General features: G+C 49.4%; 1 protein-coding gene across 1 annotated transcript in view; it reads left to right on the top strand.

The window, feature by feature from the left end:
- The first annotated feature begins 13,479 nt into the window (after positions 1-13,479).
- The window catches only part of LOC147717687 (uncharacterized), a 139,073-nt gene continuing 124,951 nt past the window's right edge, over positions 13,480-27,601 (top strand). Inside the window, exon 1 of the mRNA XM_086924475.1 lies at positions 13,480-14,122. Coding sequence (XP_086780601.1) covers positions 14,092-14,122 — 31 coding nt within the window. The 5' untranslated portion in view covers positions 13,480-14,091. The remainder of the gene's footprint in view (positions 14,123-27,601) is intronic.

Raw genomic sequence — 27,601 nt, forward strand, 5'->3', positions numbered from 1 at the left:
CCCAATGAAATATAATGAACTGGTAATGTTAATCTTAATGAGATTTATAAAAGCGCACGAATACCCGGCGGTTTCTTGCCGCTAGGGACACTAGGGACACAGCAAGTATGCGCAGCGTCTAGTCCTGGAACAGCCAGGTCTTCAACTTTCTCCTAAAACCGACTAAGGAGCTGGCATTTCTGAGTTCAAATGGAAGGGAATTCCAAAGCTTAGAGGTACCGTAGTGAAAGCTACGGCCACCCCAATGTGTAGTATGGGTTCTGTGATCTGGGGTTCTGTGCAAGAGGAAGACCCCTCAATCATGCTGTGATTGTATTGGCTAAGACTATTGCTCCATTAGCCAGCAGCAGTATGACTGGTAGACGAATTGGTGAACATCTGCTCTTCTTGTAGTGCTTGATGCCTATTCCGTCTCATTTGCAACTAGGCTGATGGGGGTAAACGGATTAGTGTTGTGGGGAACTTTGTAGCTTGAACTTACATCTTTCTGGGCAGGGAGCCAGTGGAGATTGTTAAGGAGTGGAGAGATGAGTTTCGCTGGTTGTTCAGGATGAGTCTGGCAGCAGCATTCTGGGTATCTTGGAGTCAGCAAAGGACATGGGCTGCGATTCCGCTGTAGAGGGCAGTTCTGTAATCAAGTTTACTTGTGATGAGAGTCTGGATGTCTGTTCGTCTGGTGTTCAGTTGGATCCACATGAAAATCTTGATTAGCATTCGCAGGATGTGGAAGCAGGACGAGGAGACGGTGTTGACCTGTCTGTTCATGGAGAGGCTGGTGTCCAAGATGATCCCGAGGTTAATGGCATGGTCCCCAGTGGTAGGTGGCCCAAGTTTGGACGACCAACTAGCGACGTCCCAGAGGACATGGTTGTTGACAAAGATTAAAATTTCGGTTTTGTCTGTGTTGAGCTCGAGGAAGTTGTTTTTCATCCAAGCAGTGATGTTGCTCATGCAGTTGGTGAAGTTTGCTTTGACAGTGTTAATTGAGTTGGTAAGGGAGAGGATGAGCTGTGTGTTGTCAGCCTAGGATACTATGTTTATACCATGGTGTGGGAAAGGAGGATCTGCTTTCATGGTCACCCCCACTTTTTGCTGGTGTCATTTTGTTTTCTGACTAGTCTGCAACTATGACTTCCCTATTGACTTGTGTTGATCAAACGGTTGTGTTCCGACTCTGTTCACGGCCTCTATGGGGGTCCTGGTTACTTACCTTGGGTGGTTCCTTGAGTCCCCAACACCTACGTCTTCTAGGTTCAGTCTCAACTTCGGTTGTGGGTTGCATTCCACTTTATTAGTATATGGTTTAGTTTCCTCCTGGAGATTTTTGCTACTTACCTGTTCAATTACTGAAGTATTATGTGTCTTGTGATTATATATCCGGGGAGGAGATATTGCAATGCATTAGTGAGTATTTATAATAAGTACATATTTTAATAACTACACTGTGTGAGTCATTTTCACTTAACCTACACTATATGATTATCACTGGTAAAAACAAGCTGCTTTACACTTCTGGACTAAGCCTGAAGGCTGCTCTCCACAGCTACCACTTAGAGAGCTTTCTGTCTAAGACCACTAAAATCATCGTAAGGGTTGTCTGGATTAGTGCAGGGTGCTTCACCTAAATAAGTGTGCACCATATACTAAGCCAACCTCCTACACATGGGCTCAAACGATATTGGCAAGGGCCATTATATAGATGTTGAAGAGTGTTGGGCTGAGCGACGATCCCTGAGGGATTCAGCACAGGTGTTTCTTTTTAGGATTCTGAGGAATAGGGGGGAAGTCTAACTCATTGAGTTCTGTCCATGCGGAAGGAAGATATTCACTTGCGAGCCAGTCCACAGATACCCAAGTTCCGAAGCTTTCTAATGAGTGAATCATTGGAGATAATATCGGAAGCTGCAGAGAGGTCGAGGAGAATGAGTGGGCCCATTTTTCCTCGGTTGAGGATCATTCCTGTGTTACCTGTGGCGCAACGAGGGCGGTCTGTGTGCTGTGGTTGGTCCGAAAGACTGAACGAGAGCTGTCTAGGAGTTGATGGTGGTCTGCGAGTTGGGTATTGATGGCTTTCTCCATTAATTTAGCTGGAAAAGGCAGGAGCAAGATGGGTCTGTAGCCACTGAGGCAGTCAGGGTCCACTGTTGGTTTCTTCAAAAGGGTATTGACTTCTGTATTTTTCCAGTAAGGCAGAAAGGTGGTGATGGTTTTGAAAGTGTTGCTGACAGCAATGAGGGTGGGAGAGATGATGGTTCTTCCAAAGTTGTATATAAAGTTGGTGCAAGGGTCTCAGGGGGTTCATGCATGCATTGTATTTAGCAGGGCAGTGGTTTCTTCATTCAAGAGAGGCTTCCAGTTGCTTAGCTGCTGTTTCATGATGAAGAAGGTGTCCGACTGGTCTGGGGGAGTTCATATTGGTATGCTGTGGGTCAAATGTGTTGTAGATCTTGGCAATCTTCTGTTTGAAGAAGTTTGAGATGTTGTTGCAGAGTGCTTGGGATGGGATGATGTCGTTGTTGCCAGCTGCGGGTCTGGAGATCTCCTTGATGATGGTGAAGTGTTCTTTGCCGTTGTTGGAGCTGGCTTTGAGTTTGAGAGATAGGGCCTTTCTCTGTGTCTCATAGTTGTTAGTAGTAGAGGATGAGGTCGGCTTTGTATGTGGATCTTGAGGTGGTGTTTTTGTTCAGTCTCCATTTTTTCTCAAGTTTTTACAGTGGCGCTTGGACTCCCTGAGGTCGTTTGTATACCAGCTCGGTCGTATTTTGTTCTTGTTGGTCTCGTTTCTAATTTATTGAAGAGCTTGGTATTGACATCAAAGTTCCTGGTGTGGTCGGGTGGGCATTTGTGTAGGGTCATTGTTCAGTTTTCTTTGCATATTTTGCCCCAGTGTCTTGATGGTGCTTTGGGTTTTTCTGGTGGGGTCGCTAGGTGGGCGGGAAATGTATGATATGGTGGTCAGACCTGTGAGCTTGGCCATGTAGATTGTGGTGATCCTGTTGTTGACGGAGAAAATAGGGTTGAGCATGTGGCCGGCTGTGTGGGTTGGTCCTTGGACAAGCTGGGTGAGTCTGAGGTTGCTGAGGGTGTCGACAAAGCCTATGGAGTTAGGATCTGTGGTGTCTTTCAGGTGGAAATGAAGGTCCCCGAGGACGATGTACTTGGGTTATCGAAGGAGAGGGGAGCTACAAAGTCTGCGATGTGGTCACAGTATTCAACTTGAGGCCTGGGGACATTGGCAAGGGTTCCCTTAAGGTCGGCATTGTAGTCCATTTGTATTTTGAAGTGGAGGTATTCCATGAGGTTGGTGTCTGAGTCAATTGAGGTGGTGTAGTCAATCGTCTTTTTGTAGAGATTCGCAAGTCCCCTGCCTGGTTTGTGGGTTTTGTCCTGGTGTATGCTTTTTGTAGGTGGGCGGGATGGCTGTGGCGATGTCCAGGTTGGAGGCTGGGTTGAGCCATGTTTCGGTCTGCAAGAGAAGGTCGATGTGTTGCTGTTGGAGAGGTCTCAGATTTTGCTGGTGTTCCTGAGGGAATGGACGTTGAGGAGCATGGCAGGCTGTTGCTGTGGGGTAGTGGTGGTGGTGGTGGCATGTGTTGATTGTTTGGAGGTGGTTGTGTCTGTGTCTGATATGTCACAGGTGAAATGAAAATGGGTGCCGGAGAAAGATCGTACCATGGTTCTGGGGAATGCACAGCAGCAACATGTGTGATGGTGTGCATTGCTGAGGTCACAGAGAATAGCGATGGGATAGTGGCGGCATCCGTTGGCTCCGGTGCCGGTTGCAGCTGTGGTCAGCCTTGGCCAGTGCAGGCAAGTGACTTTGGGTTGGGTGGGGGGAGTCAATAGACAAGGGAAGGTAAATAAATTGTAAAAACATTTACCTTGCGCTCGCCGCGTCGCCGAGTCGGCAAAGTGGCGAGCGCAAGGTATGTGGCTTTCTTTTTTTATTTTATCTTCCCTCATTGTCTGTTGAGCCCCCCAACCGCGCCCCATTGCTGTTAGATGCACCGTCCGTAGCTAGCTGCGGTTGTGGTGTGGTGTTGGATGGGGTCAGGCGTAGAGGGCCTTGCGTTTGGTGCTCCTTTAGCACGCCATCTGCACACCCCAGGGCGGGTCCACTATTTGTCTGTACTGCACAGTTGCACTGCTGCCTGCATTAATTAGGCCTGGGGTGGGAAGATACCTGTTGATGGGAAGAACGGTGAGCAAGAAAACCCAGGTGGGAAATCCCGGGCAGTGGCGGTGTCACTTGGTCAAAAGGCGGCAACTGGATTAGGCTGGAACAGCAGGAACTGGAGGCCACTGGCAAGATGAGGGACCAGGCGCCTACTAAGGTAGTTGCGCTGCAGCCTGAATTAGGTCGGGTCTGGAGTGGGCGGGCCTTCTGTTGGCGGGAAGAATGGTGGGTGAGAAAACCCAGGCAGAAAAACCTGGGCAGCAGCGGTGTCACTTAAAATATCATGCCTAGTCAAACTTTAAAACGTTTTCCCACATTGGCTGTGTGCTGTACAGTGCAACCCACAGGCAAAGTTTAAAAAGTTTGGAGAAATAAAAATATTTTTCCTTTTTAACACCTGCCTCATAGAGGTGTTATTTTTTGGAGCAAAGCCCTATCTACTGTTAGTAAATAGGGCTTTGCATCAAAAACCACGGAACCATGGGACACCGATGCACTGCCCGTGGAATGCCCCCATGACTCAGAGCACAGCAGAGCAATGCTAAGCACTGCTTTGTGTTCCTTTCAGGCAACTATGGAAATCTGCTAAGTAATTTCCAAATAAACATTTTATGTGATTTTGAAGCAAATCTGCCAAAGAAAGTTAGTCTCTAAGACTTCTGATAAATGTAATTTCATGCACCAACTAACTCTAGTGTTCTGTAGTGAACTACTTTCACATTAGACTTTTTGAATATTGAAGTATTTAGTAGATTTTTACATGACGATTTACATGCTAGCAGAGGGCTCCGTTTCTGTTATGGCGCTTAGAAACAAACCATATCAATTGCGTATAGGTCTCTGCTTGCGTATTTCCCCTGAGATACACTTTACCCCAGAGCTTTCCAAACTGTGTGCACCGACACAGTTCTGTGTCGCCTGCAAATGGTGGGTGTGTCGCAGGCACTTAGCACATAACTGCTGCTAATTAAGAGGCATTCCTAGACACTCTACTCTATGGTCTTTTAAAGACCTGTGAAGTGCTCGGGTGCGGCTGTGTGTGTGCCCGGGAAGCTGGGGTGAGGTGCCAGAGGGTGACAGACAGAGGGAGACGGAGGGAGGAGGACAGAGAGAGGGAGACAGAGGGAGGAAGGCAGAGGGCGACAGACAGAGGGAGACAGACAGAGGGAGGAGGGTGACAGAGGGAGGGAGACAGACAGATGGGGAGGGCAACAGAGGGAGGGAGAGAGAGGGAGGGAAACAGAGGCAGGGAGACAGAGGGAGAGAGACAGAGGGAGAGAGACAGAGGGAGAGAGACAGGGGAGGGAGACAGAGGGAGACGGAGGGAGGAAAACAGAGAGAGGGAGACAGAGGGAGGGAGGCAGAGGGTGACAGACAGAGAGAAACAGAGGGAGGAGGGCAAAAAAGGGAGGGAGACAGACAGAGGGAGGGAAACAGTTGGAGGGAGACAGATGGAGGGAGACAGATGGAGGTAGACAGAGGGAGGGAGACAGACAGAGGGGGAGGGCGACAGAGGGAGGGGAGAGAGGGAGGGAAACAGAGGGAGGGAGACAGATGGAGAGACAGAGGGAGGGAGACAGAGGGAGGGAAACAGAGAGAGACAGAGGAAGGGAGACAGCGGGAGGGAGACAGGGAGGGATACAGAGGCAGGGAGACAGAGGGGCGGAGACATAGAGGGAGGCAGAGGGCGACAGACAGAGGTAGTAGGGCGACAGAGGGAGGGAGATAGACAGAGGGAGGGAAACAGATGGAGAGAGACAGATGGAGGGAGACAGACGGAGGGAGGGAGACAGAGGGAGGGAGACAGAGAGAGGGAAATCGTGGGAGACAGAGAGAGAGGGAGACAGAGGGAATGAGACAGAGGGAGGGAGTCCAGGATAAACAGAGGGAGGGAGAGGGAGACAGAGGGAGGGGGACAGAGAGAGAGGGAGACAGAGAGAGAGAGACAGAGGGACAGAGGCAGAGGAATGGGGACAGAGGAAGGGTGACAGACAGAGGGAGGGGGACAGACAGAGGGAGGGAGAGGGAGACAGAGGGAGGGGGACAGAGAGAGAGGGAGACAGAGAGAGAGAGAGACAGAGGGACAGAGACAGAGGGATGGGGACAGAGGAAGGGCGACAGACAGAGGGAGGGGGACAGACAGAGGGAGGGAGACAGATGGAGGGAGACAGATGGAGGGAGACAGATGGAGGGAGACAGAGGGAGGGAGACAGAGGGAGGGAGACAGACAAGAGGGAGACAGACAAGAGGGAGGGAAACAAGAGGGAGAGAGAGGGAGACAGAGGGAGACAGGGCGAGAGGGAGACGGAGTGAGTGAGACAGAGGGAGACAGAGAGAGAGAGGGAGAGAGAGGGAGAGAGTGGGAGAGCGAGAGAGAGAGAGAGAGAGAGAGAGAGAGAGAGAGAGAGAGAGAGAGAGAGATAGGGAGGGAGACAGAGAGAGGGAGGAAGACAGGGAGAGAGGGAGAGACACAGAGAGAGGGAGGTAGACAGAGATATTATTATTATTATTATTATTATTATATTTAATTTTATAAAGCGCTCAGCTACCCGTAGGTTTCCCGGCGCTAACTCAGAAAGCAAAAAGGGAAAGGCAGGGGGGAAGAAGCTTACATGTTAAATAGCCAATGTTTAACTTGTTTGCGGAATCTAAGATAGTTGGGTTCTTTTTGTGACTGAAGGGGGAGAGAGTTCCAGAGTGCAGGGGCTAGCCAGGCAAAGGAGCGGCCTCCCACTCTGGCTTTTTTGATTCTCGGCACTGAGAAAAGATGTTGGTTGGATGAACGCAGAGTGCGGGGGGGACAGTGGTGATGGACCAGGGATATGAGATATAGTGGGGCCAAACCGCTGTTGATTTTGTGCATAATGCAGAGTGCTTTGAATTTTGAACGATTTTCAATTCGAAGCCAGTGAAGTGAACGGAGGGAGTTGGAAGTGGAGGCGGTATTAGGAAGTTTGTAGAGTAGTCGTGCCGCCATATTCTGGATGGTTTGAAGTTTTCGGGTTACCTCTTTGCTTGCGCACAGGAGGAGGATGTTACTGTAATCCAGTCTAGAGGTAATTAGAGCCTGGACCACAGTTTTTTGAGTATCAGCAGGCAGCATCCAGATGATTTTTCGAAGCCATTTGATGATTGTGATGCATACGGAAGAAGTTTTGATCCCATGGCTTTTCATGGATAGCTGATCATCAAAAATCACTCCTAAGTTGCGGGCTGATTTAGAGGGGGTGGGTGGAGTGCCCATTTGGGCGGGCCAGTGTTGGGGTCCCCATAGGGTGGTATTGGGTCCAAACAGAAGGAGTTCTGTTTTTCCCCCATTCAGTTGGAGTTTATTGTCCAACATCCAGGTTGCAATACTACTTAGTCCTGAACAGAGAGCAGAGGAAGGAGTGTGAGGGTCAGAGGAGAGGGAGTAAATGATTTGGGTATCATCTGCGTAGGAGTAGATTGTGAGCCCAGCTTGCTCCGCAATGGACGCCAGAGGTCTGACGTATAAATTGAAGATAGAGATAGAAGATAGAGACAGAGACAGTTAGAGACAGGTACAGACAGAGACAGATAAAGGCAGAGACAGGGACAGGGGCAGACAGATAGAGGCAGAGACAGACAAAGACAGAGAGACGAAGAGGGAGGCAGAGGGAGGGAGACAGGGACAGACAGAGACAGGGACAGACAAACAGATAGAGGCAGAGACAGAGACACATAGATAGAGGCAGAGACTGAGACAGACAGCGAGGCAGAGGGAGAGGGAGAGAGACAAAGGGAGAGAGAGAGGGGGAGACAGAGGGAGGGAGACAGGGACAGACAGATAGAGGCAGAGACAGGAACAGACAGATAGAGGCACAGACTGAGACAGGCAGAGACAGAGAGGGAGGGAGACAGAGGGTGATAGAGGTAGGGAGCGGGAGAAGACAGAGAGAGAGGGAGACAGACAGAGGGAGGGAGGCAGAGTGAGACAGAGGGAGGGATCAGGGGGAGACAGAGGGAAAGAGAGGGAGACAGACAGAGGGAGGGAGACAGAGGGAGAGGGAGACGGAGACAGAGAGAGAGGGAGACAGAGAGAGAGGGAGACAGAGGGAGGGAGACAGTGAGAGTGAGACAGATGGTGACAGACAGAGGGAGACATACAGAGGGAGACAGACAGAGGGAGGGAGACAGACTGAGGGAGGGAGACAGAAGGAGGGAGACAGAAGGAGGGAGACAGACAGGGATACAGACAGAGGGAGAAGGGCGACAGAGGGATGGAGACAGGGGGACGGAGACAGACAGAGGCAGATCATTACCACCTCTCCCCCCCCACCCTTCTCAAACCCTCCTTAGGTGGTTTGGGCTCGCTTGCTCGCTACACTGCCTTACTGTGTCACAAAATAATGCATCTCCAAAAAGTGTGTCACCAACATGAAAAGTTTGGAAAGCTGCGCTCTATCCTGTGGCTGCACCAGCCCTTCAGCAGTCGGGCGGCAGGGGGCACAGGAAGGTGTGAAACACGCAGGCGTGTTACAATGTAAGTCCTTTGGAAGCCCTACAAGGCCTAGAAATAACTTGGTGTGAGACCACAGGTCCATTGATGCGCCTGTCCTGGAAGCTGCACAGCCTAAGGCAGGCGACATGGGGGGTGGTTGGAGTGTTAGCAGTGCTTTCAATGGGCCGGTACTCACCGGTACTGAGTACCGGCACTTCTAAATTTTCTGCCTCTGAGTACCGGAACTTTTTCTTATATCAAAGAGAGTACCGGTACTCATGGGGCAGCAAGCCAACTCTGTGCAATCTGGCTTGAAAAGAAAGAAGCGTGACACAGCTCAGGAGTCGGTCCATTTTCGTGAAGCACTAGAGTGCTAATCTTTTACAATCTGCTAATTGAGCAACGTCCATATGTATTCAATCAGAGCAGGCAGGGCGTGGAGACAATTGCACTCTAGGTGTGCGAGAATGCCTGCTAAGAGGCACATCTCCTGACTCAAAACTAAGAGTAGGCTCCCTGCTGGCATAGCAGAGTATGGTACAAAAGGGGTTGATGATGGACAGAGCTTCTGAATCAATCAGACACTCACACCCAGTCAAGAGATCTGGGTTTAATCCATCACCGTTCTTTAGCCCACTCTGCCACCCCAGTTCAGACATGGCTATATGCAAATCAGTCTGACCCTGTGCCTCATGGGAACAGTTCAGCCCGAACTGCCAAGCCATGTCTTCCCTGGACCGGAAACAAGCTTCCGAGGACCGGTTTCTGGCATTCCAGCCTTCTTCAGCCCAGCTTGCTTGAATCCAGTGGCAAAGTGAGCAAGGGACTCAAGTCTGAGTATACCCTGCCACACTTATGGCGGCCAAAAGCGCTACAAAAGGGGGTGGTGATGGATGGAGCATCTGAATCAATCAAACACTCACACCCAGTCAAAAGATCTGGGTTTAAACCATCACCGTTCTTTAGCCCACTCTGCTACCCCAGTTCAGACATGGCTATATGCAAATCAGTCTGACCCTGTGCCTCATGGGAACAGTCCAGCCCGAACTGCCAAGCCATGTCTTCCCTGGACCGGAAACAAGCTTCTGAGGACCGGTTTCTGGCATTCCAGCCGTCTTCAGCCCGGCTTGCTTGAATCCAGTGGCAAAGTGAGCAAGGGACTCACGTCTGAGTATACCCTGCCACACTTATGGCGGCCAAAAGCGGTACAAAAGGGGTTGATGATGGACGAAGCTTCTGAATCAATCAGACACTCACACCCAGTCAAGAGATCTGGGTTTAATCCGTCACCGTAAGAGTAAGGCAGCACTTGATTAGACACCAAATTAAAGAGAGTGGCACCTTATAAACCCAAAGGGAATGGAGCTCGAAGTACTTCAAGTAAACAACAAAAGATCCCTTAGGGTGCACTTACTATTCAAATACTCAAATACTCAACACTTTCATCATACATACCTCACATGACACCAGTGGTAACAACTATAAAGAATCGTTTGCAAAGGTAGACATATAAGCACAAAAACATAGAATTATATAAAACACAACTGTTTTATTTATGAATAAGACAATAAAATCACACTAATTTAGTCCATGATGTACATCACATATATATATAAGAACAGTTAATAAAAACCAATATGTGTAAAATTTGTAAACATAGATACAGGAGAAATGCGTAAACAAAGACAACCCCCTATGTCTTTTGGATAGTCAATTCATAAACATTTGGATCAACTGGGAGTTAGAGTATCCTATTGCTCCAAAAAGGTTGACCAATCAGAATTTGACTTAGCGAAAAGAGCGTCGAAGCGTTCCGGCAGTATGATTCGATTAACAACCGCCTTCTTCAGGACATAAACGAATTAATTTCTCCTTGCAATTAAAAACAGCATCACCTAATGTGAAAAAAACATTATTTTATAAAGCTGTTCAAAATTCATAATTAAAAACAGTTAAGTGTTCATAATTCATAAACAGCGAAAAAAACATCCAGCAAACAGTCAGAATCTGTGCTTAGCTATCAAGGTACATAGGTTTTCCTCTCTTAGTCACACAATGTTTTTTGCCTATACTTCAAACCACCCTCGGTGATCTCTGTGTGGTGACCAGTCCCCCATTTACAACAAATTAAAAAAAAAATTTCTTTAAAAATAGGGAGATAGCAACCTAATTACATTTGCAACTGTTTCATCATAGTTCTAAATACCTATCACTCCTCATACTCGCTGTAACATTGGTTTTACGTCTTCTCATTTAATTTTTAACATGTGGTTTGTAGCATTAGGCAGTCACATATATACCTTGAATGGGTTTGTGGGATTCTTCCCTGCTTTTATTTCCTGGCCGTAGTGCTTAGGTCACTGCTCCTATTCAAATGTATTGGTAGCTAGTGAATAATAAAAATATTATTTTTATTTAAAAAAAGGTTTATGTAAGTGCTAAGTAATACCATGTCCCTACTTTTTGATAGTACACATAGAGGTTAGTATTAGACAGACTCTCACCTTGTAAACCTTATTCCGAAGGGTTTGAGGTGTGCAAGCCTCAGCCTGGGGTAGGTTTGCTCGTGGCTGTATGTTACCACCGATAGCAGCAGGCACATGAAAACGAAGTAGGAAGATAGTTTCAGACAAAAGCTTTTTAATTTCTTGTGTTTGTTATACCCGTAGTTCCCTCCTTGTTGTCTTACTAGCCCCTCTCTATCCCTAAATTTACCAAGCTATTTGTCACGCATTGGATTTTCACTAAATTCACTTGGAGGCTGGAATCCGAAGGGAAGATACTGTTAGCCTCTACTATTTATAACTAATCACTCTTCCTTTTCACGAAGAGTGTGGCTTATATCAACACAAACTCGTATACAATCATGAGTATTTGAACAATGTTATTCAGAGCTATATGTATTTTTTGGTGCGAGAGTGCATTATTCCAGAACCTGAGCCTGCAAACTGAATACAAAGTTCAGCAGGCATGTGTATCATAACTCAAAAATCGGTAGAATAATTAGTCTATGTGGCACTCATTTTAAAAAATCAAGTGTGCCATTCTCAGGGGGTTTGCCCTTTCAATTAAACTGTAACAACCCCTCTGATATTGACAGCGTAATCCAGCAGTTCTGAATCATTGAAGCGAGCGCTGAACAAGCATTAAGATTTTCTTCATCCATATGCTGAAGCATAGGTGAGACCACTATATCATGTGTGAAGGAGTATGAATGTTACAGCGAGTATGAGGAGTGATAGGTATTTAGAACTATGATGAAACAGTTGCAAATGTAATTAGGTTGCTATCTCCCTATTTTTAAAGATTTTTTTTTAATTTGTTGTAAATGGGGGACTGGTCACCACACAGAGATCACCGAGGGTGGTTTGAAGTATAGGCAAAAAACATTGGGTGACTAAGAGAGGAAAACCTATGTACCTTGATAGCTAAGCACAGGTTCTGACTATTTGCTGGACGTTTTTTTCGCTGTTTATGAATTATGAACTCTTAACTGTTTTTAATTATGAATTTTCAACAGCTTTATAAAATAATGTTTTTTTCACATTAGGTGATGCTGTTTTTAATTGCAAGGAGAAATTCATTTGTTTATGTCCTGAAGAAGGTGGTTGTTAATCGAATCATACTGCCGAAACGCTTCGACGCTCTTTTCGCTAAGTCAAATTCTAATTGGTCAACCTTTTTGGAGAAATAGGATACTCTAACTCCCAGTTGATCCAAATGTTTATGAATTGACTATCCAAAAGACATAGGGGGTTGTCTTTGTTTACGCATTTCTCCTGTATCTATGTTTACAAATTTTACACATATGGGTTTTTATTAACTGTTCTTATATATATATATATGATGTACATCATGCACTAAATTAGTGTGATTTTATTGTCTTTTTCATTAATAAAACTGTCAGGTTTTATATAATTCTATGTTTTTGAGCTTATATGTCTACCTTTGCAAAAGTTTCATTATAGTTGTTACCACTGGTGTCATGTGAGGTATGTATGATGAAAGAGTCGAGTATTTGAGTATTTGAATAGTAAGTGCACCCTAAGGGAACTTTTGTTGTTTACTTGCAGCACTTGATTAGAGCCAGATCGAGGAGATAGGTGGTGATGATGACTCTGTAGAACAGCTATGGGGGTGGGAGGGGGAAGGGTCGGGGAATCAAGCTCTTGTAATTTGGATATCAGAATATGCGATCCGAAAACACATGAACTAAATACCTTGTCTGCGTGCAAGTGCTTCTATGTCCCTGTGTATGTTCTTCTTGTATGGGTGTTATCTGCAGTGTGCATATCTGCAGACCAATTACACCTCAAACAAATTAAATGTGTGCCTCTGACCTCGTCCGCACTGCTCGTAGCCCCGCCCATGTAGCCCCGCCCCTAGCCCCGCCCCCTTATCCACATCTCAGGTGGGTACCTGCACTTATTTGTTCCTATTTAAAGCACTGCACTGGGTGTTAGTAATTACATCTCTTTCAGCCCAATGGACGTTGCACGCTAAAGTAGAATGTATGAAGCGCTTTCTGCTCTGACGATGTGCTAAAGCGCTTAGATACGTACGAGACGCCAATTTCTATTGGAAAGGGATTTTATTACCCACACTTCATGTTGGGGGAGACTGGGCGTTCTTCCAGCATAGAGTGAGCTGCTGATGAGGAGCGCAGCGCTCTGGTGCGGGGCTCTCTGAAGGAGACCTGCCTGCTCAGGGGAGGGAGCGGCCGCTGCTGGGAGTTCCCGCCCTGGTGACAGCTGAGGGAGATTCACGATACCTGAAGGGTGCAGGGAGAGCTGCTAAAGACGGCAGGTCGGCAGCGTACTTTAGTGAGAGAGTCCACCGCGCCGAGTCTGATGGAGGCTGCACCTGACCCAAGAGCAGGGTAGGCTGCGCCTCACCTAGGAACCTTGGGGCGCTGCTGGGGGCTACACCTGTCCTGAGAGCCAGGAGGGTAGGCTGCGCTTCACCTACGAACCGGGGGGCGCTGCTGGGGGCTACTCCTGTCCTGAGAACAAGAAAGGCTGCTGGGGCTTCACCTATCCTCAGAGCCAGGGGCGCTGCTGGGGGCTTCACCTGTCCTGAGAGCCAGGGGCGCTGCTGGGGGCTTCACCTGTCCTGAGAGCCAGGGGCGCTGCTGGAGGCTACACCTGTCCTGAGAGACAGGGGCGCTTCTGGGGTGCACCTGCCCTGCTGCTTGGAGTGCACCTGTCCTGAGAGCCAAGGGAGGCTGCACGTCACGTAAGAACCCGGGGTCTGCTGGAGGCTACACCTGTCCAAAGCACCTCGGTCGCTGGGGGGTCGCTACACCTGCCCTGTGAACTAGGGATGCACTCGACCAGGAAGTTGGGGGGCTGACCAGAAACCTAGAGGAGGCGGCACCTGGCCACTGAGCCAAGAAAGGCGGTACCCAACCAGAGTCAGGGAGACTGCAAGGAGCACGGGCCTTCATCTCAAGATGACTGTAGCAGGCTACCTGCTGCTCTCCGGTGAGTGATGTCAAGTTTTCCTACTCAGGGGCTAGTGGAGAATGTGCTCACTGAAGCGTGTACATGATGTTCTTACCTCTAACATTTCTGGGTTTTCTGTGATGATTAACAAGTGACACGTAAAATCATAGTGTCTCAATTTGTCCTACCCTTTCTCCATAACTGACTGTAGATTACTAACATCGCTACCGGAGGATAGGGTTGAATCAATAGGACTCATGTTGCTGAATGCTCCTGACCCAGGAAGGGCTTGATTGAGGGCTGAAACATGTCGACCATCATTATCAGAAGGTTTGCGTTGTACACCCCACACTGTATCTTTTATTTTTAACCACTGAATGGGAGGTTCCATTTTTAAAGATGACTGGGGACATACAGCAAGCACACGTGTTTAAACATTTCTGGCCCCTTTTCTCTGTAAATAACGATGCACTTCCTCTAACTCTACTCAGTGACTGTAAGTAGTTTGTCTCAGAAGCTGATAATTGGGGAAACAATTCTCTCTGAGAGCTTCTTAGGGATCCCACCACCGACTTAGGAATTTGTGAGGAGGAGCCCCGTGATGAATCATTCCGCTGGTAGAAAGTGAGGGTTTCCTTCCTTTTTAAGGAACGCTCCAATGGAAGATCTAACAAACATCATCTTTGAATATCCCTAATTAGGTATGGCTGACACGCTAAGGTCTCACCTTAACCATAACATTGTTGGGGTTTTCCTAAATTTAGGGAGGATATATTGTTGTTGATGACAAATCTGTATGAAGCAGCATTGACAAACCCCAAAGTTCTATTTTTAAAGAGCTGATTTCCGCATGCCTGTGTTTACATGTGTGGCCATATTAAAGCCAGACCAAGTGGCTTTTTCAATGCTTGTTTTTCTAAAGTCATAAGGAGTCACGGATGCTTCTTAAAGTATGTCGGGCTCCCTGCGTGGGAGCAATTCAGACAATTAACTAGTTTTAGAAAAAAGACGAAAGAGAGAAACTGAGAGAGATAAAACGTCCTGGAGAAGAAGAGAAACGCCTCATGCCTGAACCTTCACGGGAAAGAGTGCGGTGAGCCGGGCCCTCAAGCATTAGTGATGAATGGCTGGAGCAAGGAGAGGTAAACAAGTGAGAACATGTTTAAAACACAGAGGCAAAACAAGGAAGGAGGTGAGGCACAAATAAGAATGCAAGACAGAGGGTGGAGTATGACAATTACTAGAAAATAGATGGAGCGAGAGAGGCAGACGGAGACAGCAAGAGAGTGATGCAGGTGATGGAGGTCACCTGCATCACTCTCTTGCTGTCTCTGTCTGCCTCTCTCACTCCATCTATTTTCTAGTAATTGTCATACTCCACCCTCTGCCTTGCATTCTTATATATAAATATCTGTGTCGGTTGACACTGGGTAGTTATAGTTAGATCTGCGTTTCCATAGGAAAAGCCTTTTTTGTTTTACTTATAACTTTGGCTTCTTTTGACGAATCCTTTATTAAGCTTTGCAGAAAAAAATCCTATTTACCACAGTTTCTTCCTGGAAAGTTTCCATCAAGCAGGCTGACTAAAAAGTTGGGGTCCCATTACTAATTTTCCCTATTCATTTTTCCATAGGATAGTTGAACAAGGATAACTCTAAAATCACTAAACTGATTTACACCAAATTTGGCAGAAAGCTATATCTTGGTCCAGAAAGCATGCTGTTTCGAATTAGTGTAAATCCATCCAGTTGTTTTTGAGCAATAAATGTTCAAAAACTATAATTCACTCTGCAGAGGATTTGCTGACCGGCCAGATCTCAAGCTGAGATAATATTGGCGACAACCACATCACAACTATGTAGAAGCATCCATCTTAGGACTCAGGGCTCATTTTTGAGTTCTAAACAAAATGAAAAATATAGGTAAAGGGATTCCCGATACATAGGATAGACTTATTTTTTTGCAGCAAATTTGCAGATCCTGGGAGAAAGTGGAGGGACCAGGGGGCAAAACATATTTGGCATTTGGCTCCCCTTATGAGCCTCAAAAAGGCTACAGGGACCCCATCCCTTGGGACCAAACTTCAATTAAAGGGAAAGGGGTGCATGGCTCCCCTCCCCAAGCCCAAAAAGGCCCAGGAACACCTTTTCCCAAGGACGATTTAAAATAAAGGCGAGGGAGGATGAGCAGCCTTCCTCCCTGAATCGCAATAGGCCCTGGGGACCCCATCCCTGGGGCAGAACTCCAATTAAAGGGGGGATGCACGCCCCCCCAGAATCGGAATGGTAACGCGGGCACTCGGGCAATGCCCGAGGGGCCGGTGTCTGAGTTCTTGCTGTGGGCTGCTTTTTTGAGCAGTCTGGGGCCGATTTGGGCAGTGTCTCTATTTTCGGAATACAGCTAGTGGGTGAATGAGTGTCCTTTCTGCAGGCACATGGGCGTTTATTACCCTCCCCCCCCCCCCCCAACCCCAACACCGCAGGTCCCCCACCCCCGGTTTAGCAACAGGCAGAGGTATCACTCCCTTTGTCTCGCTGGCCGGCCCATTAATGTGTGCACATACTGAGCGGGGCAGGGGGCCTCAGTAGAAGTGGTCTCACTTGTCTTCTGTTGTGTTTCACTAGTGTAAACTAATGCGTGCATTTTTTTAAAGCCCCCCTCCTTCTTTTTAATGCAGTGATTTGAAGAAAGGCATTCTGCAAATGAGGGCAGATTTTTTTGTGTGTGCCTGGGCCGATTTTCAATCCCAATCCGACCCCAACACCCCCACCCCCTCCCTATGCCATGAATGACCAAATCCCCTGGGGCTGTCTGAATCACTATGTTCCAGGTAGCCAACATCCAGGACACAGTAGTTTCCCTGCCCGCAAGAGAGTGAGCAGGGAAGCACATGTGTGTTAGCTCCGAGTGGGAGCTTTTAAAATGCTCCCCTCAGGTGGGAACAGCTATATATTTCCCTGACCGCGCTCACATAGACAGGGAATCTCAAGTTGCGCCTGCTCGGCGGGAGCATGAAACAAGCATTTACAATGCATTGGTCTCAGCATTATTAAAGGTAGAGCTATTGGCATTGCTCATGACTTTAAAAAATGTAATCAAAAATAAATGGCATTGTCATTTACATTGTCAATAGCTTAATCGCTCCCAAATGCATGACCTATTGCATTTACACCCACAAAGAGCCACCCACACAGAGCCACACACACAGCCCCACACACACACACAGCCCCACACACACACACAGAGCCCCCCCCACACACAGAGCCCCCCCCACACACTGAGCCCCCCCACACACTGAGCCTCCCCACACACAGAGCCCCCCCCACACACACAGAGCCTCCCCCCCACACACACAGAGCCTCCCCCCCACACACACAGAGCCTCCCCCACACACACACAGAGCCTCCCCCACACACACACAGAGCCACCCCCACACACACAGAGCCACCCCCACACACACAGAGCCACCCCCACACACACAGAGCCACCCCCACACACACAGAGCCACCCCCACACACACAGAGCCACCCCCACACACACAGAGCCACCCCCACACACACAGAGCCACCCCACGCACACAGAGCCCCCCCACGCACACAGAGCCCCCCCACGCACACAGAGCCCCCCCACGCACACAGAGCCCCCCCACGCACACAGAGCCCCCCCACGCACACAGAGCCCCCCACACACACAGAGCCCCCCACACAGCCCCCCACACACACACAGAGCCTCCCACACACACACACAGAGCCTCCCACACACACACACAGAGCCACCCCCACACACACACAGAGCCACCCCCACACACACACAGAGCCACCCCCACACACACACAGAGCCACCCCCACACACACACAGAGCCACCCCCACACACACCCAGAGCCACACACACACCGAGGGGGCACGGGAGCAAGCACAGCGAGGGGCAGGGGAGCAAGCACATCCAGGGGGCAGGGAACCAGGGGGCAGGGGAGCAATCGCAGCCAGGGGGCTGCTCAATTGGCAAAAAGAATTGTTTTGCACTCACCGTCAAGTGCTCCGGTGCGCATTGGGGGCTGTAAGAAGTTGCATGACTCTCAGTCACATACACATGTAAAGTGGAATCATAGCCAATTAGAAATTAAAATGTTTATTTCGAGTGCTTACTTGTGCAGCACACTAGATGTCTCCGGTCCGGTCTGTGCTGCGCTGTCCGTGTGAGATGGGTTGGGGGGCACTCGTGTGGGCTGATTTGTGGCTTTGCAGTGTTTAACACAGTTCCTATGTATTTAGCACTCCCGTCTGCCCAACGCCATTTTGTTTTGAGTTCCCCAGTGCTGTTTCAGTTTTGCTTCCACCCGCTTTTCCAGCGGATAATTTGTTGCTTTTTTTCTTTGCCAAGAGTGTCCGGGCGCCCCCATCCGCAGCAGAGTCACTCTTTCCTGCAACATATTATATGTCGTCGTGTCCCCTTGGCTTGCTTTTCCTTACGGGGCACTACTGGTGGAGGGAGCTGTATCGCGTATTGCAGGCGTAACACTCTTCAAAGCCCCCCTCAGCGCTGCATTGCGCGGGTCCTCCCTGCTGGGTTGAGCGCCGCTTAGCAGTGTACCTCGATGTCTGGGCACTTGTCTGTCGGGGGTATTTCTCTTTGTCTCGGGTCTCTCCAATGCCTGCTCATCGCTGGGAATTTGGAACAGAAAACTCTGGGACACCGTGGTAATGGAGTGGTCTCACGGACCATTGAAAGGACATCCTGAATATTTGCATGCAAAATGTATATTAACAATGAGGACAGAAAACATGCATTCCCTTCACGACTAAGGGCTTTACACATATTCAATTGAACATCTCCACACACCTACGAAAGGGAGCTCTTTCTTTCACAGCAAGACTTGACAGGTCTGAAGACCAAAAAGTTTACAGTCTAGAGTTTAACGCTTGGTGGATGCGGGTTGTGACGTTTTGACATTCTGTTTTTTGTATTCGATACGTGTTGTCAAAATGTTACTTGAGAAGCGGTACGTACTGCAATTTTAATAATTGCACTAAACTGTGTTCACACACGCAAAAACCAAAACTGGGAGGTTAAGTAATAGAGGGGGAAAATGGCGGCCGCTAGCTAGAGGCAGTTGCGGGCTCTCGCTCTACTCGGCATAATACCTGCAATGTACGGCACATGGATGTAACAAATTTGGAAGGAATTGAGCAGCGGCGTTAGGGACAGGGTACAGCGGCTTCTTTCGTTTTAGCTTTCTCGGATAAAAATCTTCATCATGCTGTTTGTGGAGACTGGAAGACGGACGGTGGCGCCCGGAGTGGAGGAGATGCCACAGAGGAGCCGCTGTATGGAAGCAGCAGAGCGGATCGCGTGGGGCAGGCGCACCACTGCTAGTGTCGGCTTCCGGGGCAGCGGGAGCTGTGTGCCAGTACCGACCGCCCCTAGAGTCTCATTGCAGTTTGTTTCTGAAAAGGGGGTTAAGACACAGCCGGGTCGGGTACAGTCAGGTCACTGTAAGGAGGGCGCTGGCTGGTGTCAAAACAGGAAGTCTGTCCACTTGGAGAACGCTGAATACTGCTTATGGCACTCGCCAATGACCCCCGGTAAGGAGAAGGGGGGACTGGGGCCTAAAGTGAAGGTGGAAAAGGACACCAAAAGCGAGGAGCAGCAAGCTAATGGGGTTCCTGTTGAGACATTCATGGGGCAAACAGATTAAATAGATACATCCTAAGAACCGAGACATCTGGGGCAAAAGTTGGTCCCCATCGGAGTCTCATAATAAAGAAACCACCCCACCCACGGTGCAAATTAACCCTAAAATACCCTCTAGAGCTTCACATAATAACAAGGGATAGTTTCCTCATGTCCTCGGTAGACTCTGCTCTCCTGGTTTTACAGAGCAGCAAAATGGCGGCCGCAAAGCTCCGAAAATTTCGGAATCGGGGGCGTGTTTTTTGCGTTCTGAGTGACGGATGATGTCACAGGTCGAAAGAACGCAAAAAACACGCCCCCGAATCCGAAACAGACGGGGCTTGAACGGAGTGACGCCCCTCTCCTCCAATGGCTGGCCTCCGTTCAGGAAGCCAGCCAATGGAAAAGAGAGGCGGGTTCAAGGCTCCATACTAGAAAACATTAAATCTCTCACCGAAGACTGCGCAAGCGCAGCCTTACGGTCCTCGACCTAAAAACTGATGTTCCAGCTGTGCGGGAGCAATGCCTGACTCCCAAGCGCCCAGGGTGGATGCTTGCGGGCAACCTGAAGGATTGTGGATGCCCTGGGGCTCCCCCCACATGTACCCCAACATAGCGTTTTGTGGGTGCCCCAGTGGGCACCGAGGCATCCACCTAAGGCCTCGTGGAATGGATTCCCTGGTGCCCCTACTGGCCCACACACTTCCTCCCCTTAAAAAACATATCGGCTCTGGAGAATGGGGTGGCTAGGGCCACTATTGTACCGATTACATTGAGTCTCCATGATTTTCTTCTAACAGCATCTTTTTGAGATAGTGGTTAGAATATGTTTTTCATTCCGCCGCAGTGCTAAGGGGAAGGGGCGGAAATGCGGTGGGCGCATGCTAGTGACGCAACGGCTCCGTCACCAGCGTCGGTTGCGCTGTGCTAATGACGGAGCGGTTCCGTCATGGCCCCACCTGCTCAATAGAACGCTCAGTGCAGGCGCGGAATTCACGCCGCGCAGGAGCGTCGGGCGGGCCATGACGGAACCTCTCCGTCATCAGCACAGCGCCACCGCGGCTGATGACGGAGCGGTTCCGTAATCAGCAGAGGAGGGGTTAACACGAGAAAATGTTTATTTTTGGCAGCCATTGATGTTTTATAGTCTGCACTGTTAGTTCCAGTAACACTATTGGTTTGGGAGGGGAGGCACGTGCCCCACTCCACGTAATAAATAAGAAAAGCCCAAAGTAATTTACCCGGAGACTCTATCTGCTTTCACCATGTGGAGGCCCTGGTTGAAATACATTGTCCCCCTGCTACAGTGGAACTGGTCATTCTGATGGGACTATTAACTGCTGTACTGACACCTGTAATGAGGTCCTTAATATGAATCCAAGTTAATGACCTTAGAAAGATGAAAGTTTGAGTTGGCCCTGCACGTCACAGCAGTTTCTTAATTCGCTGAGCTGTGGGTGTTATGAACATTCTAATGGTATGATGTTCTGAGCCTTTGCAGCTCATCATTGTGTCTGGCATATGGGTGCTTACCGGTGACGTAATGCGTTCCTGTGACTTATGCCCAATGCTAAATTCTGGGTGAAGGGATCAGTTCCAGCAGAACGGAGATGTGTGGTTTGGTAGTAACCACAGCCCACACGGGCGAGTTCTTTTCCAATTTAAAACTTATGATTTGGTCCTATGCTGCCATATAATACGTATTTGATTTATAAGCTGTTTAATGCTCCTTAATTCTGATCCTACTGGTGAACATACATGGGCCTGTCTCACAACTCTGTGTTTTCATAACTACTTGCAGGATGTGGTGGAAAACACCTGTGTTTAGAACTAATGAAACCAGTAATGATCATCTGAGGCAGCCTTACACGCTGTGGGGAAATAGCAAAGAGGTCTAAGACATACTTCATGAAACTCAGTCTAACCCAGGGGGTCCATTGTAGGCCCAGGAGGGCCGGTACCAAAGGCATCTATGGCCTACTTCACGAGACTCCGTCTAACCTTCGAGGGGGGGGATGTCCAGGGGGGCCGGAACCAAAGATGTCTATGACATACTTCATGAAACTCAGTCTAACCCAGGGGCGCATGCGTAGGTCCAGGAGGGCCGGATCGAAGGAGGTCTATGGCATACTACATGAGACTCAGTCTATCTGGGGTGGGTGGGTAATATTTGAGACCCTTCAGTAGGAGGTGCTGTATAAATGTACTACCATGTATGAGCCCTTAGATACTGCCTAGCCTTTTGTGCAGAGCGCGAAGCAGGGCTTGCGCTATAGAAATGATGAAAATAAAAATAAACTGCTTCTATAAGTGACACTCTCATAACGCAGCTTGCTGGCTGTTGCAAAGGTTCCTTAACTGGACTGAGGTTATCCCCCCTCCACCGCCAGTGGTCTGCGGTAGAAACCAGTTTACCTGTAAGACTGGCTGCTCATCATTCAACGCCGAGGAACGCGCTGCGTGCGCCCGCCTTGGGAAACCCCGGATGAGGAACTGAAAGCAGTTTTCCAAGAACAGAAGAGGAGGCGTCGCCCGCATTCAGGACTTCCCTCAGCAGTTTACACAGCCCTTTGTTATCCTGAGATCCAGGGAGCTCTCGGAGTCTCGGGGCTTGAGAAGCACAGCTCTGAATACAATTACAGCACACCTGTAACACAGCATGTAGTACTGGTTTGTCGTCTTCAGGCGGATGAAAGGCTGAGTCATTCCATTAGCCTCAACGCAATGTTTGCAGCAGGTGCATTATCCTAAGTGAATAACGAGAGGTGGGAGTTTCCCTTTTAAGAATGAATGCCTGTCGGTGTAATTGTGGCCATCCGGGAAACTTGAGTAACTCGTTCCTTAGGGCCTGCAGCCCGGCGGAAGCCTGGCAGGGACGAGAGGCGTTACCATCACCCAAACAAACACCACCACCAGCGCCGCCAAATCCAACACAAGGAGCACCGTCACTCCAAGCACCACCGCAAGGACCGGTTCCACCATCACTGCCCCTAGAAGCACCCACACTTCAAGCACGACCGCCAGGAACAGTTCCATCCCCACTGACCCAACCAGCACCCTCCCTTCAAGCACCACCGCCAGGAACGGTTCCACCAGCACTGCCCCTAAGCAGCACCCTCACTTCAAGCACCACCGCCAGTTCCACTACAGTTAGTAAAGCATCCAGCACAAGGAGCACCGTCACTCCAAGCACCACCGCCAGCACTGCCACAGCCTATACAAGGAGCAACCTCACTTCAAGCACCACTGCCAGGAACAGTTCCACCAGCACTGCCCTCAAGCAGCTCCCTCACTTCAAGCACCACCACCAGTTCCACCACAGTTAATAGAGCATCCAACACAAGCAAGCAGCACCCTCACTTCAAGCACCAACACCAGTTCCACTACAGTTAGTAAAGCATCCAACACAAGTAGCACCCTCACTCCAAGCACCACCGTCGGGACATGTTCCACCAGCCGTGGCCCAAGCTGCACCCTCACTTCAAGCACCACCGCCAGGAACAGTTCCACTAGCACTGCCCCCAAGAAGCACCATCACTTCAAGCACCACCACCAGGAACAGTTTTACCATCACTGCCCCCAGCAGCACCCTCACTTCAAGCACCACCACCATGAACAATTCCCCAAGCACTTCCCCCAAGCTGCACCCTCACTTCAAGCAACACCACCAGGAACAGTTCCACCATCACTGACCCAACCAGCACCCTCACTTCAAGCACCACCGCCAGGAACAGTTCCATCACCACTGGCCCAACCAGCACCCTCCCTGCAAGCACCACCACCAGGAACAGTTCCACTAGCACTGCCCCCAAGCAGCAGCCTAACTTCAAGCACAACCACCAGGAACAGTTCCACCATCACTGCCCCCAGCAGCACCATCACTTCAAGCACCACCACCAGGAACAGTTTCACCATCACTGCCCCCAGCAACACCCTCACTTCAAGCACCACCACCATGAACAGTTCCACCATCACTGCCCCCAGCAGCACCATCACTTCAAGCACCACCACCAGGAACAGTTCCACCATGACTGCTCCCAGCAGCACCCTCACTTCAAGCACCACGACCGGGACCAGTTCCATTACCACTGACCCAACCAGCACCCTCACTTCAAGCACAATCGCCAGTTCCACCACAGTTAGTAAAGCATTCAGCACAAGGAGCACCGTCACTCCAAGCACCAACGCCAATGGTGCCACAGTCAATACAAGGCCAAGCTCACTTCAAGTAGCACCGCCAGGACCAGTTCCACCAGCACTGCCCCAAGCCTCACCCTCACTTCAAGCACCGCCGCCAGGAATAGTTCCATCACCACTGACCCAACCAGCACCCACACTTCAAGCACCACCGCCAGGAACAGTTCCATCACCAGTTACCCAACCAGCACCCTCACTTCAAGCACCACCGCCAGGAACAGTTCCACCATCACTGCCCCCAGCAGCACCCTAACTTCAAGCATCACCGCCAGGAACAGTTTAACATGCACTGCCCCCAAGCAGCACTCTCATTTCAAGCACCACCACCAGTTCCACCACAGTTAATAGAGCATCCAACACAAGCAAGTAGCAACCTCACTTCAAGCACCACAGCCAGTTCCACTACAGTTAGTAAATCATCCAACACAAGGAGCACCCTCACTCCAAGCACCACTGCCTGGACCAGTTCCATCACCGATGACCCAACCAGCACCTACACTTCAAGCACCACCACCAGGAACAGTTCAATCACCACTGACCCAACCAGCACGCTCACTTCAAGCACCACCGCCAGGAACAGTTCCATCACCTCTGACCCAACCAGCACCTACACTTCAAGCACCACCGCCAGGAACAGTTCCATCACCTCTGACCCAACCAGCACCTACACTTCAAGCACCACCGCCAGGAACAGTTCCATCACCTCTGACCCAACCAGCACCTACACTTCAAGCACCACTGCCAGGAACAGTTCAATCACCACTGACCCAACCAGCACCCTCACTTCAAGCACCACCGCCAGGAACAGTTCCATCACCGATGACCCAACCAGTAATCTCACTTCAACCACCACCACAGGGACCAGTTCCATCACCACTGACCCAACCAGCACCCTCCTTGCAAGCACCACTACCATGAACAGTTCCGCCAGCACTGCCCCCAAGCTGCACCCTCACTTCAAGCACCACCACTAGGAACAGTTCCACCATCACTGCCGCCAGCAGCGCCCTCACTTCATGCACCACCACGGGGTCCAGTTCCATCACCACTGACCCAACCAGCACCCCCACTTCAAGCACCACCACCAGGAACAGTTCCACCATCACTGCCCCCAGAAGCACCTTCATTTCAAGCACCACCACCGGGACCAGTTCCATCACCACTGACCCAACCAGCACCACACTTCAAGCACCACCACCAGGAAAACTTCCACCAGCACTGCCCCCAAGCAGCAGCCTCACTTCAAGCACCACCACCAGTTCCACCACAATTAATAGAGCATCCAACACAAGCAAGCAGCAACCTCACTTCAAGCACCACTGCCAGTTCCACTACAGTTAGTAAAGCATCCAGCACAAGGAGCACCGTCACTCCAAGCACCACCGCCAGCGCTGCCACAGTCAGTACAAGGAGCACCCTCACTTCAAGCAGCACCGCCAGGACCAGTTCCATCACCACTGACCCAACCAGCACCCACACTTCAAGCACCACCACCAGGAACAGTTCCACCATCACTGCCCCATAAGCACCTTCATTTCAAGCACCACCAAGGGGACCAGATCCATCACCACTGACCCAACCAGCACCCACACTCCAAGCACCACAGCCAGGAACAGTTCCATCACCAGTTGTATTGTATTGTATTGTATATAGTTCTTGTATAGCGCAACTGCCACCCTACTGGTATCCTGGTGCTTTTTGAGAGAACCTAATCAGATGGAGCCGGCCGATGGCAGGGCTGAATAGTGGGTACTGAAATCTCAGATTTTGGCAAATAGCCAGGTCTTTAGGCTCCTTCTAAAACCTATCAGGGAGTCGGCTTGCCTGATGTTCTGGGGCAGCTCATTCCACAGCCGGGACGCTACTGTGCAAAAAGCCCTGCCTCCCATCCTGGCTCTCTTGAATCTGGTAGTTGTTGCTAGACTCAGACTAGAGGAACGAAGAGGCCTAGTGGGCTTGTACCATGTAAATTTCTCCTGCATTGGTAGTGGGCCCGTACTGTGCAGTGCTCTACAGACAATACACAGTGATTTAAATGTGACTCTGTCCCTCACTGGCAGCCAATGGAGGTCTCTCAGAGCCATTGTGGTAGAGGAGCTACGTGGTCTATTAAGTACCAGCTTGGCCGCAAAGGTCTGGACTCTCTGCAGTCTCTGCAAGATATATGAGGGGGCACCTAAATATAGGGAATTGCAGTAATCCAGTCTGCATAAGATTATACTCCTTACCACCAGGGGCCTGGTCTCGACTGGGAGAAGAGGGAGAATCTGTCGAAGTGGTTTTAGCAGACCAAAGCAGACGCTGATAATTTTGTTAGTTTGCGATACCATTTGAAGATCTTCATCAAACAGTACTCCCAGGTTACGCACTGTCTTAACTGGGACACATAAATCAGCCCCCGGGGAGAGCCTAAGCTGACACTGTGGCTGCTGATTCAATTTTGCAGTCGAGCAGTAGACTATCTCCGTTTTCCCCTCGTTAAATTGTAGGGAATTTGCATTGAGCCAACCAGAAACCCGACACATGCATTCCTGGAATGTGTCCATAGACCCTGCATGTTTCACTTCAAGGGAAAGCACCAATTGGGTGTCGTCAGCGTAATTGATCAGGGCGATCCCATAAGATTTTATAATGGGGATCAAAGGCCGCAAATATATGTTAAAAAGGATAGGGCTGATCGCCGAGCCCTGTGACACTCCATGGTGAACCAGGGATTTAGGAGAAGCATACGGAGTCATGGTCACTATCTGTTGTCTACCTGACAGGTATGATTGTAGCCATGTCAGAGCTTTGCCCTTCACCCCAGTTTCTCCAGTCTGCCTAGCAGGACTGCGTGGCTTACCGTGTCGAATGCGGCCGACATATCCAACAACACTAGTATTGATGAATTACCATTGTCGGCTCGCATTCGCAGTGTGTCCAGCATGGTAGCCAACGCAGTCTCTGTCCCATGGCCTGGGCGGAACCCAAACTGATCCTTATCCAGTAGGCGGTTATCTTCAAGATAGCTCAACAAAGACCTACTAACAGCCTTTTCCAGGATTTTTATAGGGTAGGGCAGGAGAGATATAGGCCTAAAATGAGCTGGGATAGTTTGGTCCAGTGAGGGTTTCTTAAGTTGGGGAGTTACCGTTGCCTGCTTCCATATCTCTGGCACTACTCCTTCCTCCAGTGACTGGCAACAGATCAGTCGCATCCAGTGAAATAGCTCTGGCCCATACTTCTTCCAGATCTTATGAGGAAGGGAGTCTAAGGGGGAGCCAGAAGATACACTAAGAGCAAGGCTGTTAAAAAGCTCTTCTGTGAGAGGTTGAAAACTCTCAATAAATGATACTGCACATGGTTCCTCCTTGACATGCTAAAGGAGAGTGTCCTGACTGCTGGCTTTATCCTGAACAAGTCCCCCCACGATTTTGGCAATCTTTTCTTCAAAGATGATAGAGATTTCGTCACAGAGCTTTTGTGTTCCAACCACCCTGTTGCTCGTGCAGTCTGGGTTGGAGAGGCCCCTTACAATATTAAAGAGAGTTTTTGTGCTGTTCGGTGATTGAAGTATAGAAGTGGCATAAAAAGGAGCTTTTGATTTGACGATGACCCCTTTATATTTACTCTGCGCTGCCTTTAGCAGTCTCTTATCTGACTCTAGATAG

Source organism: Lissotriton vulgaris, chromosome 5, assembly GCF_964263255.1.
Source record: "Lissotriton vulgaris chromosome 5, aLisVul1.2, whole genome shotgun sequence".
Taxonomy (NCBI): Eukaryota; Metazoa; Chordata; class Amphibia; order Caudata; family Salamandridae; genus Lissotriton; species Lissotriton vulgaris.